General features: G+C 39.9%; 1 protein-coding gene across 3 annotated transcripts in view; it reads right to left on the bottom strand.

Moving 5' to 3' along the window:
- The window catches only part of THADA (THADA armadillo repeat containing), a 323,933-nt gene that overhangs the window by 277,582 nt on the left and 31,967 nt on the right, over positions 1-14,384 (bottom strand). For 2 of the 3 annotated variants that reach the window (XM_047782177.1, XM_047782179.1), the window contains exons 16-19: positions 10,021-10,172; positions 7,148-7,361; positions 2,117-2,252; positions 1,710-1,846 (exon numbers count right to left, since the gene is read on the bottom strand). In XM_047782177.1, coding sequence (XP_047638133.1) covers positions 1,710-1,846; positions 2,117-2,252; positions 7,148-7,361; positions 10,021-10,172 — 639 coding nt within the window. The remainder of the gene's footprint in view (positions 1-1,709; positions 1,847-2,116; positions 2,253-7,147; positions 7,362-10,020; positions 10,173-14,384) is intronic. The other variant, XM_047782178.1, reaches the window with a different exon arrangement.

Below are 14,384 nucleotides of genomic sequence, written 5' to 3'. Positions count from 1 at the left end.
GTCCCCCCTCCCTTTTATCCACAGTTTCAGTTACCTTTGGTCAACCACAGTCTGAAAATATTAAATGGAAAACTCCGGAAATAATCCATAAGTTTTAAATTGCACACTGTTCTGAATAGCAAGACAAAATCTCTCCATCCTACCCAGGATCCCTGACCAACCATATCGTCTGCAGCTGACATCTGGCTATCAACCCCGTCATAGCTCAATGATCCAGGATCACTTAATGCAGATAATCCTCCTCCTGACGTATCGCCAGGAGGTCAAGAGAAGCCTACCACAAGGCCTATGTCATTCACCTCATTTCATCTCATCGTGTGGGCATCTCCTCATCCCACATCATCACAAGAAGGGTGAGTACAGTGCAGAAAGATATTTTGACAGAGAAACATAAAAGAGACCACATTCACATAATTTGCACTACCGTACATTGTTATAATGTTCTATTTTATTACTGGTTACCGTTGTTCATTCCCTTACTGTGTCTCATTGATAAAGTAAGTTTTACCACAGGTATGAATGCATAGGAAAAAACATAGTCTGTGTAGACTTTGGTACTATCTGCACTATCAGGCATCCACTGGAGGGTCTTGGAACATTCAGGCCTCAGGTAAGGGGGGATGTTGTATACAGAGGCCACCGAGAGCATCCCAGGCGCTGAATTCACCTCTACTTTCACGAATTGTTCCTTCAATGATTTTATCATTATAACAATTATTTATTGTATACCTACTCCTGCCAAGCACTATACTAAGCGCAAGGGAGGAAAATACAGACGGTACCCTTACTAAACTGCAACAACTCCGTAAAGGAGAAATCTATGGGAAAGGGAGGGTGCTAAGAGACAAGACCGGCAAGACCATGAGTGAAACTCTTACAGGCCCTGGTCACTAACTAAAGAAAGGGAAGAGGAGGTGGGCAGAGCACAAGGGTTAAGTAAAGACTGTGTGTAACATGATGGATTATATGATTAGAAAAGATTACCTTGGATTGTAGTAAAAAGGAAATGGGAGGAGAGAAGAGTAGAGGTGGGGAACCTAGAGTTGCCCAAACGAGAGAGGATAAAAGCCTGCAGTAAGGTAAGAAGATGCAGATAAAAGGAAAAGAGATTTGAAAGCCATTTAAGGGGCATCACTGAAAGAATGTGGAGACAGGCTAGATGGAAGGAGCAAAGCAAGCAGCCCTCGGCTCCTGACTTGCATAAGTGGGTCTCTGGTAGGGCCATTTGCAAAGAAACAGGGGTTGGGAAAGAAAAGATAGAAAGTTCATGAGCTCAATGCTGGGCATTTTGAGTATCTCCTCCAATTTTTTTTTAAATTAAATGTTCTTTGTATGTCAAATGGTCTTTGCCTATTCCAGATTCCTAACAAGTTGCTTTCTCTGACGGATCCCCATCAACTGCTCACCTCACCAATTTCTACTGCCTGTTCCCCGAGTCCCAGTCAGAATACAACCCTGGTAGGCTGGACTCTGAAATGAGGTCATTATAAAACCCAGAGGAGGGAGTACCTTGCTCATCATCTGGCTATTTATTTCTTTTGGGTCTTTTTTAATAGTTAAAAATATTCCTAAATATTACTAAAAAGAGCAGTAATATCACCAATCCTAACAATAATTTCTCCCCCCCCCCCCCCATTTAGCCTCTTTATCACTCCAAAGAAATTCTTAGGGGAACCATACAATCATTCTAGCTTTCTCTGTTTACTGACCTGCATCAGTGTCCATGGGGATGAGGCCTTCTGGGGAGGAGCTCTGAATGACTGGGGACACCACAGCGGAAAGCCTGTAGGACAGCAGGAGCAGCTTCCCCACCACGGCTCTCCACTCACTCACCAACTGCAGGCTGCTACAACAAGGATGGCAGGGTAATTTATACTAAAACCAAAAGTAGTCATGTTTTCAAAATGGGAATTAATAGATAAAAGGGATGGAAAGAATACGAGGTTCAAGATTGTGCTATGAAATACTTAAGACATAAAAATACGTGTGTATGTGTACATTTTTTAATCTGATTTTTTAATTACCCTTAAGGTAATGCATTCCTTTCCCAGATCATACACCAACAAGAGTTTCAAGCTCAGAAGAGAGTATTCAGGAGAGCTGGGGATATACTTACTTCAAAGCTAGCTTCCGCAAAGCTCCAGTTATACAGTGGACTCGCCCATACACTGGAAATGATGCTGCAGCTTGAAGCAGAGAATTTTCAGCCTGAGATATTTCTTCCTCAAGATTTTCCAACAAGCATTTGATAACTAGAAAAAGCCAACAAAATATCAAAATAACGCCAGTTTAAAAATACGTTTGTGGAGCTCCCGTTGTGGCTCAGTGGTTAACGAACCCAACTAGTATCCATGAGGACACATTCAATCCCTGGCCTTGCTCAGTGGGTTGAGGATCCGGTGTTGCCATGGGCTATGATGTGGGTCACAGACGCAGCTCGGATCCCACGTTGCTGTGGTTGGCAGCTGTAGCTCCAATTCAACCCCTACCCTAGGAACCTCCACATGCCACAGGTGGGGCCCCAAAAAGACAAAAAAAAATAAGTTTGGAAATAGCAGAACAGTTCTCACAAAAACACCCGACTCAACTGAACTTTATACTAGAGGTTTTGAATGAAAAAAAGAGATCTTTCAAAGTTATCCAGCCTGTCATCCACTTCCAGTTAAGGTAAGACTGTCTTTCCCCTAACTTCCTGGGTCCATTGACAGCATTCCTTCTAGATCATGCCTCCTAGACATCCTCTGCCTGGGTTATCAGACCCTAGGCCCGTGTGCCAAATGCTATTTCGACAGATTTTTTGAAGTAAAGGCTTCCCTGAGATAGGATTCACATAGCATACAATTTATAAACTGTACTTGTCAATGATTTTGAGGATACTCACAGCGATATGCAACCACCACCACAGTGAACTTTAGAACATTGTCCTTCTCCCCCTCAAAATACCCCACCCGTTATCAGTCAGTCCCCTCCCTGCACCCCTCACCTTCCCCAGCCCTGGGCAAGCACTTACAATTTTCTGCCTATTCTTGACACATCATATAAACAGACTCACAATATGTAAGCTTCTTTCACGTTAGCATATTGTTTTCAAAGTTCATCCATGTTGTAGCATGGATTAATATCTCATAACTTTCAATGGTTGAATAAAGTCCATTGCACATATATACCACATTTTATTTACCCATATATCAGCTGACGGACACGGAAGTTATTTCCACTTTGGGGCTATTACGAATTATGCTGCTATGAACATTCATGCACAAGTTTTTACTTAGATATAGTTTTCATTTTTCTTAAGTATATGCCCATTATGGATTGAATGTTTGTGTTCCCCTGCTCCCCTCAAATTCATGCTGTAACCCTAACCCCCAATGCAATGGCATTTAAAGGTGTAATCTTTAGGAAGTCAGTGTGTTTAGCTGAGGTCATGAGCGCAGGATCCTCATGATGGGAGTAGTATCCTTATAAGAAGAAGAGCAACCAGAGTTTGCTCTCTCCTCCATGTGAGCACAGAGCCAGAAGGCTACTGTCTACAAGCCAGGATGACGGGTCTCACCAGGAACCAAATCTGCTGGCACCTCAATCTTGACCTTCCCAGGCTTCAGAACTGTGAGAAATAAATGTCTGCTGTTTAAGCCACGTAATCTACGGTATCTTGTTCCAGCAGCCTGAGCTGACTAAGACAATTTCCAAAAGTGGAACTATAGAGTCATAGTGTAATTTTTATGTTTAACCTTCTAAGAAACACCTAGACTGTCTTACAAAGGGGCTGGACCATCTTACATTCCCAACAACGGTGTATATGAGGGATCCAATTTCTCCACATCCAGATACACACTCGTTATCATCATTTTTTTTTTCTTTTTTGAGGGGGGCCATGCGTGTGGCATGTGGAAGTTCCTGGGCCAGGAACTGAACCTGCACCACAGCAGCAACCCAAGCCACTGCAGTGGCAACCCTGGATCCTTAACCAGCTATACCGCAAGAGAACTCTTATCATCATTTTTTTTATTATTATAACCATCTTACTGAGTGTGAAGTGCTTTCTTATTGCGATTCTGATTTGCATTTCCCTAATGGCTAATGATGTTGAGCTTCTTTTCATGTTTATTGCTCATATTCATCACTTTTGGAGTCTACTTAAAATTTGGATTTCTTAGATTTAAATTTAGATTTTGGAGTCAATTTAGAGTCTTTTTATTTTTTGCTATTTAGGGCCACACCCTCAGCATGTGGAGGTTCCCAGGCTAGGGGTCGAATTGGAGCTACAGCTGCCAGCCACAGCCACAGCAACATGGGATCCGAGCTGTGTCTGCGACCTACACCACAGCTCACGGCAACACCAGATCCTTAACCCACTGAGTGAAACCAGGGATCGGACCCACAACCTCATGGTTACCAGTTAGATTCATTTCCGCTGTGCCACAATGGGAGCGCCCTCTATTTAGATTCTTTGTCCATTTTTTATTCTGGTTATGTCCTTTTATTAACAAGTTGTAAAAGTTCCTTGTATAGTATAGATACATGTCCCTTAACAGATAAAAGATTTGCAAATATTCTTCCCATTTTGCGGACTGTCTTTTCACTTTCTTGATGGAGGCCTTGATACACAAATTTTCTAATTTTGATAAGTCCAATATATCTATTTTTAATTTGCTTGTGCTTTGGGTGTCATATCTAAGAAACTATTAGATCGCAAATTCAAGATCGCAAAGATTTATACCTCTGTTTTCCACTAAGAGTTTTATCATTTAGCTCTTGCATTTAGGTCTTTGATCCATTTTAAGCTAATTTAATATGGTTTGAGGCACTGGGTCTAATTTAGTTCTTTTGCTTGAGGATATCTCAGCACAGCAAATGTCTCCCCTCACCACTCAGAAGGAGAGGGTTATAGTTTAACTTTTAGAGTTGTGTATAGGCAGAAAATTATTCATATTTAGACTATTACATAGAATTCCAAAAATCAACAGAGGAACGACAAACAACCCCACCGAAAACTGAACAAAGGACACGAAAAGGCATTTCACAGAGGGGAGGGTGAATAGCTTATAAACATGTAAAGAGATGCTTAATTACATTAATAATCAGAAAAATGCCAGATGAAACCACAATGAGATACAATTTGACATTTTGCTAAATTTTAAAATTTGACAAAAGGGAGTTATAGTAACAATGGGATGCATCACAACTGTCATAATTTATTGATGGGTGGGAATGTAATCTAAAAATCTATTTGGTATCATCTAGTAAAGCTGAAGATGCATACACTTTATGACTAGGCTGTTCTAATTTTTTGTTTACTATAAACTCTTAGACATGTGCATTAGAAGATAGATACATGGATGTTTACACTGGCATTGTTTTATTTAGAAAAAATAAGTCCATCAACAGGAAAAATTGTAGTAAATTGGTATAATACATATAGTACTATTTATACAAAATTCAAAATCATGTAAAAGTAAATAATATCTTGTTTAATAACATATACATAGTGGAGTTCCCTTCATGGTTCACTGTTAAGGATCCAACTAGGATCCATGAGGATATGGGTTGGATCCCTGGCCTCGCTTAGTGGGTTAAGGATCTGGTGTCGCCGTTGCCGTGAGCTGTGATGTAGGTTGCAGATGCGGCTTGGATCCCGCATTGCTGTGGCTGTGGTGTAGGCTGGCAGCTGTAGCTCCCATTAGACCCCTAGCCTGGGAACTTCCATAGGCCGTGGATGAGGACCTAAAAAGCAAAAATAAATAAGTAAATAAAGTAAAATCTTGATAGAAACAAAGTGAAAGATTAATAGGACACAGAGGACAGTAATTATATGGTGGAAGGAGGGAGCTAAGATAAAGAGGAGGCTTTAAGCTTATGGGCGCTGTTGTCCTTCTTAAGCTGGGTGTTATCACTTGGTTTGGGGACAAAGCTTACAACATTTCTCTATTATTACTATTTAAATACTATATATATATATATTTTTTTTTTTTGTCTTTTTGCTATTTCTTGGGCCGCTCCCACGGCACATGGAGGTTCCCAGGCTAGGGGTCGAATTGGAGCTGTAGCCACCGGCCCACGCCAGAGCCACAGCAACAGGGGATCCGAGCCGCGTCTGCAACCTACACCACAGCTCACGGCAACGCCGGATCGTCAACCCACTGAGCAAGGGCAGGGACCAAACCCGCAACCTCATGGTTCCTAGTTGGATTCGCCAACCACTGCGCCACGACGGGAACTCCCTAAATACTATATATATTTAAACGCTCTTTTTATGTTTGAAATATTTCATACAGTTTTAAAATATCTTGAATTTGAAAGCCTTTCCATGAAGCATGAACTCTTTAGTTCACCCCAACTACAGACCTTGTCCTATCATCTTACCAGGGTCTCCTTTCAAACTCAGCCCAGAAGCAATTAGCATTGGGTACATGCCACCTTCCACGGAACTGTCATCTCTCAATCCCCACCTCTATGGCCACATTTCCACCAGAACTATCCATGGCCTCCTATTTTCTCCCATTGTTAGTTCTCTTTTTTGTAACTTTTCCCATCATCTTGGAGAGAATAATTTTCAACTCTCTTTCTACACCTGACTTCTCTTTTGTTTAATAAAAATCCCTATCTTTCCTTATTTCTATTACAATTCCAAAGTGAAGATTTGCTAGCATAAAATTAAGCACATCAACCCCCAACGAATATCTGCTTGAAATCATTAGATCTAAACCAACTCAGACCCTAGGTTTTGGAACTGGTTATATGGAAAGAATAAAAGGTAGGGGTCTGACAGACAGTTAAAACATAAACCCCCACCAGACAGAGGACCTCCGCTCTGTATAGAATTAACAAGGTTATAGTCACAGTAAAGTTTCTGCAGAAAAAAAAAAATACAGTTTAGGTAGAGAAAGAGGTCATATTTAAATTAAAGTTCTATTAATGTACATTATTATTTAACATGAACCCTCTGTTTAGAAATAATAGAGTTGAGTAAGCTATTTACTTGCAAAGAAGAAAGTCATGACATACGTAGATGCTGGTAAACTCTTAAACCAAAAAACCACAGAGTAAATGTTTAACCATTAAATATCTTAACCATATGAAGAGTGAGAGAGTAAGATACTAGTTTTGATAAATAAGAGCAAAAGGTCATTTACTCAATACGAACCCATTAATGTGTTACTTTCCACCACAGCAGCAGACTTATCTCCATCTCCATGGGCAACCCGCTGAGTTTTTAAGTAGGCAGAGAGAGATGACGGCAGAGCATTCTGCCAGATTAAGAAATTCAGTAGGTAGGAAGCTGTTACACAGTCATAGGGCTTGGTGCTTGTGCTGAGCTCTAGTGCTGCCTGGAATAAGCCTTGTAGTTTCTCTGAATCCTAGGATAAAACACAGACTCAGTAACTGTCACTGAAACATTTCTGAATTTAAAGGAATAAAACGTTTAAAACCGAGATCGCCCAGTTGTAACTCAATATGAACACTAATTCCCGTTCACCCTGAATATAAGCTAGAGTTTTTATAGTAGTAATTAATGGTTATTAGTAATCAGTTCTAGTAACGAAGGTCTTGAAAATAATTCCAGTTGGGAAATTAAATATTGATATAGCTTCTTTTTGTCTAAGTATCTCTTTCTTCACCAAAAGTATATTTTCCCCCATAGAACGTTTCCTGGGACTGTAACTAGATCATCTTCATGATTTTTACACAGACCGAAGTTCTTTCATATACCCAGCTTTGTTTTACCTGGGCGCCACGCCCCCCGCCCTTCTCCCCACCCCTTCCCTTCCCCATACAGCTGTAGCTCAATGGAGAAAAGTACAAATACATATGAAACTACAAAATCACCAGGCTGTTTCTGGCAAATATAGCGATAAAATCAACCTTAGAAATTCTGCCTCGGAGCTCCCACACCTATATCTCATATAAACATCCACTCACAGAGCCTGTGCTAAAGAAGATAGAACAAAGGACAGTTCAGTGTATTATGCACGGAGAGGCACAGGGCTGAGGACAAGAGACATGGATCCTAGTCCCAGCTGCACGGTTGACAAGCTGCATATTAGTATTACTACATTGGAACTCAGGGTTTCCTTGCTTAACAATATTGAGCCTACTAGTATTAGTCCCTGTCTAATATAAGGGACTAATATAAAAACCATTATTAACTTAATTTTGAATTTGATTATAGGTATACCAATATTTTTAAATGTCTTCCAGGAGTTCTCTTGTGGCACAGTAGGTTAAGGATACGGCGTGGTCACTGCAGCGGCTTGGGTCACGACTGCGGCGTGGGTTTGATTCCTGACTCAGGAACTTCCACAGGCTGCCGGTGTGACCAAAAATTAATTAAGTAATTAATTAAAATAATACCATCTTTGTTCCATCAACTCAGGTCTACCAAAGACCTTGGATATATAGCTCCAAAGAAAGAAGGGCAATAGACTAGGTAAATAGTAAACTCATATATTAGAAAGATATGCCATTAAAAATATGAATGCATAGGTCCTTACAGAGATTAGGCTAGTATTCAAAAAATGTTTTCAAGTTAACTACATTAAGAAGTTAATTGCATATTACACAGGGTATACTCAACACAAGACTCTGAAAATATAATATACAACTAATATTTTAAAACTTGAATGCCTACTCCTAGGACCATTTTAATACACTCCTAGGATCATTTTTAAGCCAGACCAAATATATAACCACCAGAATCCTAAAACAAAACATAAGTTCTACTAAATTTCCTGAATTCTACAGTTTGTGTCTATATACCAGGAACATGTTTATCAAATTAAATACACAGAGCCCCCTCCTAAGGGCCCTTCAGAGTTCATGTAAGGGCCAGCCTTTCATACAGGTGTCATAGTAAAACTTCCCCACTTCAGATACTATTAAAAATCCTGCCAGGAATAAGATATATATATATGACACGAGGCTACAGTGCGACAAATGGTAAGAGGAAAGGGTTGGTGGAAGGGGAGATACAGAAAGAGAAAGCATCTTCTTTAAAAGTTCTTATAAGTACAAAAGTTAGCAACCTAAGCATCAGAGAAGCTTCTGCTCACCAAGGCACCTGAAAGACCATGGGGATGGGTGGACACTAGAAAGCACCTCTTAACTGGAACCCAAATCAGAAGAGATGCTTTGAGATCTTAAAAAGCCACCTAGAAGTAGTGGAAACAGACCCCTTGGGCTCTCTGCCATGCACTCTTACAGAACCTCACTGCGTCCAACAAGCTGCTGTGCCTTAAACAGAGCCTGACAGCCAGAGGCCAGACCATGGCTCAGCTTTGGCCTATTTACAGCTCCAACAGAGAGCCACAGAGAAGCTCTAGAGCCAGTGACCCCACAGAATAAGCCCAAGGGCACAGCCTAGTGCCTGGTCTATAGGGTTCTCTGCAGACCCATCCTGCACCCCAGAGCCAAGGCGGGAAGTGCAAGGCATCAGGAAGAGCCTGGGGTCTGGGGGTGGGGTGGAACACCCAGGGAGAAAACTGGTGTTAACCTCAAGTATTCTGAGTTTCAGTCTCAGTTCAGCTATTGCTTGTTCGAAGATCAGAAACTTGTTCTCTACCTCATTTACACTCAGCTTCTCGGTCTAGCAAGCAGGGAGATTATCTTAAACAAAATCAATTTACTGTAAGTGAAGTGTTTTGATCGAGTATTAACTTATCTAGGGGAACTGGGGAGACCACAGTTAACTGAAATCTATGAATAATCTTGTAAACAATAAAACCTACTGCACCTCCTCCATCTCCCTTTTTATCAAAACAATTTTTAAAAAAAGCAAAGCTCACTGATTTGAATTTTGTTTCTCTCTGCAATATTTCCTCCTTCTACACTACCCAGCCCCCCTGCTTCTCCATCCCACCACCTGCAACAGGAGAGGTATTAATGATAACTCAAACACCCAGAAGATGTAAGAAGGCAGATGCAAGGAACCCGGACAATCTACAGGTTGCCTTATCTGCTGAGATAGAAAGTTTTCATGCAAACACCACATTTACACTTACATAAGAAAAGCCCTAATACCTGAAATCGTACAACTGTTTTTGGTAACTTCATTAGAAGATCAAATGCTAAAATTTTCACTTCTTCAAAAGTGCCAGTTAAACATTCTATTAGTGTTTGGAAACGATGAACATCAATATCATGACTTAGCTGATACACTGTTTGGACTTGACCTAGAAATTGAAAAAGAAAAAAAAAATAGTTCACAATGAATAGAAGGAAAAGAAAATCTACATTTTAAAGTTGTTTGGCCAAATGTATACAAAATTAGTACAATAATTCAAACTTCATAATTTACCCATAATACCATACACAATGTTTCTATTAATTTATTTACTAAAGTAATACAATATTACAGTTCTCCAAATAAGAAATAAACTTTTTTTAAATTTGTTTAAAATTACTTCATTCTCGTCCAGAAGGTTATATATTATGTAAAAAGATAGCTAAGTTATTTTTTAAATAAGCAAATCCAAACAACTTTAGGAATGTATCTTTTTCAAAAACTCTTCATAAACCAGAGTTCCCTTGGTGGCGCAGTGGTTAACGAATTTGACTAGGAACCATGAGGTTGCAGGTTTGATCCCTGGCCTCGCTCAGTGGGTTAAGGATCTGGCATTGCCGTGAGCTGTGATCTAGTTCACAGATGCGGCTCGGATCCCGAGTTGCTGTGGCTGTGGTGTAGGCTGGCGGCTACAGCTCTGATTCGACCCCTAGCCTGGGAACCTCCGTATGCCACCGGAGTGGCCCAAGAAAAGGCAAAAAGACAAAAAAAAAAAAACTTCATAAACCTTCTTGATCTAGAATCCAAAGTCATAGCATGTCTTAGGTGAACTGGCACAGAATAATCAATACTTTGACATATTCTAAAAGCACTCCTGGGCAACAACAATAAAGAAGTAATTCTTTTGCCATTCAGGCAAAAAGCTCAATTCATTTATACCACAAGCCATAATAGGTAGCGCTAGAAGACAGCAGAGCAAAATTCTCAAGGAAAGAAGGGGTGATGAAAATCTTCCTATCAAAATCCTATTCCAGTATCAACTATAACAGTAACATAAACATTTCTGAATGTACAAGAAATTAAGAACTACTTTTCCCCAAAAACTCTTCTCAAAAAAGATGAATTTCAGCCAAGCAAGAAATGAACAGAAAAACTATCACTAAAGAGTGATGGCAGTCACCAAATCCATTTGACTGTTAAATTAAGACTAAACCTCTCGGGGAGTTCCCATTGTGGCTCAGTGGTAATGAACCCAACTAGTATCCGTGAGGACATGGGTTCAATCTGTGGCCTTGCCTGGTGGGTTAAGGATCCGGCATCGCCGAGAGCTGTGGTGGAGGCCACAGACTTGGTTTGGATCCCGTGTTGCTGTGGCTGTGGTCTAGGCTGGCAGCTACAGCTCCAATTTGACCCCTAGCCTGGGAACCTCCATGTGCCATGGGTGCAGCCCTAAAAAAAGAAAGACTAACCCTGTGGGAATAATGGGTTTCCTAGCAGAATGTGAGCAACATTTAACATTAACCCCTCATGATACTGAAAACACTCCTCTGTTTAACTTGAGAAATGTTGTTCAATATAAATCAGCATGTGAGTGTCTTGTCTTTTTTTTTTTTTTTTGTCTTTTTGCCATTTCTTGGGCCGCTCCCACCACATATGGAGGTTCCCAGGCTAGGGGTTGAATCAGAGCTGTAGCTGCCAGCCTACACCAGAGCCACAGCAACGCAGGATCTGAGCCGTGTCTGCAACCTACACCACAGCTCACGGCAACACCGGATCCTTAACCCACTGAGCAAGGGCAGGGACTGAACCTGCAACCTCATGGTTCCTAGTCGGATTCGTTAACCACTGTGCCACGACGGGAACTCCGAGTGCCTTATTTAATCTTAACAAATTAGCCCAACCCTGTGAAATTGCTAATGACCTTTTTTGTCAATCCATTCACCTCTCTGCTCAAATCTGCTTCTTTTCCAGTTCAGACACATTTTATTTCTTTTTCTTGCCTAACTGCTCTGGCTAAAACTCTTAGTACACCGCAGCGAAAATGAGCATTTGTGCCTTGTTCCTGATGATAGGAGAGGGGCTTTCGGTCTCTCACCACTGGATATGGTGTTGGCTATGGGCTGTTCATGAATGTCCCTTTAATCATACTGAGGAAGTGCTCTTCTATTCCTAGTTTGCTAAGTGTTTATCTGAAAGGGTGTTGAATTTTGTGAATTCTTTCTCTGCACTGATTGAGATTATCAAGGGTTTTCTCCCCCTTCATTCTAATGTCCTATATTAAATTTACTATCTTTTCTTATTGAAACACTCTTGCATTCCTGGGGTAAACTCCACTTACTTAGTCATGGTGTATAATACTCCAGCGATGCTGTTGGATTTGGTCTAATAGAATTTTGTTGAGAATTTTTGCATCTATATTCATAAAAGATACAGGCTGTAGTTTTCTTTGATGTGGTTATCTTTGCCTGGCTTTGGTATCAGAGCGACACTGGTGCTGGCTTCGTTGAATGAGTTAGGAAATGTTCCCTCCTTTCCAATTTCTTTAAAGTTTGATAAGGAGTGTGTTAATTCTTCTTTACATGTTCGATAGAATATACCAGTATGAGCCACTCCCCCCAAACTTTTCTTTGCTGAGAGGCTTCTGATTACTAACTCCATCTCTTTATTTATTATAGGTCTGTTCAAATTTTCTACTTCTTGAGTCAGCAATTTGTATGTTTCTAGGAGTCTGTTCATTTCATCCACCTTATCTAATTTATTAGAAATACAATTGTTTACGGTGTTGTCTATAACCCTTTTTATCTCTAAGGTCAGTAGAAATGTGTCTACTTTTATTTCTGTTATTTGTACCCTTTTTTTCCTTAAAAAAAAAAAAGTCAGCACAGCTAAAACGTTGTCAATTTTGGTGATCTTTAAAAAAAACAATTTTTGGTTTCGTTGATTCTCTACATTGTTTTTCTACTGTCTATTTCCCTTATCTCCATTCTCATCTTTATGACTTCCTTCCTTCCTCCAGCAGCTTTGGGTTAAATCTGCTCTTCTTTTTCTAATTCCATGAGGTATAAAGTTAGGTTATTGATTTGAAATCTTTTTTCTTTTCTCGTGTAGGCATTTATAGTTATAAATCTCCCTGTTAGTGCTGCTTTTGCTTCATCCTATAAATTTTGATAAGTTGTGGTTTTGTTTTCTTTCCTCTTAAAGTATTTTCTAGTTTCCCTTGTGAGTTCTTCTTTAATCCATTGGTTGTTTAAGAGCTCTGCACAAATGGGAAGCCTTCTCTGACACCACTGCATCAAACAGCTAGTACTCCCAACCTCCCAGGCATCCTGACCTTCTCTTCTTGAAATATTTGTTCATATCACTTATCTCCATGTGAAATTCTTTGTATTACTTGTTAATTTACTACTACCTCCTGTCACTAAAATCTAAGCTAAAGACTGGGAAGCACCTTGTTTTGTACACTGCATATCCTTGGCACTAAATAAATATTTGCTGAACAAACCCTTTTCATCTAGTAGAATCCAATTTCTTACTATGAATACTGTGACATTTGATTCCAAATGAGAAAGATGCATATGCCTTATTCTTCTTGCACTAGGACATACTTGAGGAAAGGCAAAAAAAAATTTTACTAATCCCAGATCACAGTTCTTCTATGAAATAATATAAAAGCCTACATTAATACTCTTGTAAGTAAGGATGAAGAATAAATATACAGGGAGTTCCCTGGTTGTCTAGTGGTCAGGACTCAGTACTTTCACTGGTTCAGCCCAGGTTCAATCCTTATCTGGGAACTGAGATCCCACATCAAGCTGCTGCATGGTGCAGCCAAAAAAAACCAAAAACAAAAACAAGAACAAAAACAAAAAACAAACAAAAAAGGGCAACGAAAAAGGAATTCACATTTCCCATCCTGTACTTCACAGTCCAGCCTCTCCAGCCTCCTTTACAGTGAATGGATACAGCATGGGTTACTCTATTTGCATCACTTCCCAGCTGCTTAATTAACACCATTACCGTGACATCTGTCACTGCCAAAGTCTATGACTCATTCATTAGGAAGATGATGCACGTTTTTCATTTATACAATACATTCAAATATATTAAGCTGTTCTCTCAATTGAAAAATTACCAATATAATTCAGCCTAGTTTTTTTCCATATACCTAGATGCAACTAAAAATAGAGTAAGTGTACAGAAGACTTTTTGTTAAATGGATAATCGATCACTCTCAGGTAAAACCTTATTTTCTAAATTCAGCTGTAGCACCACTGAAATTCCCTAAACTGATGGCTACTCCTGTCTGCATTTTCTATAGATGCTGTAACTAATTACCATGACCTTGGTGGCTTATAACCACAGAAATCTATCTTCTCACAGT

Source organism: Phacochoerus africanus, chromosome 5, assembly GCF_016906955.1.
Source record: "Phacochoerus africanus isolate WHEZ1 chromosome 5, ROS_Pafr_v1, whole genome shotgun sequence".
Classification (NCBI taxonomy): Eukaryota; Metazoa; Chordata; class Mammalia; order Artiodactyla; family Suidae; genus Phacochoerus; species Phacochoerus africanus.
The sequence above is the reverse complement of the archived record's forward strand: the minus strand, read 5'-3'. Positions and strand labels throughout refer to the sequence as shown.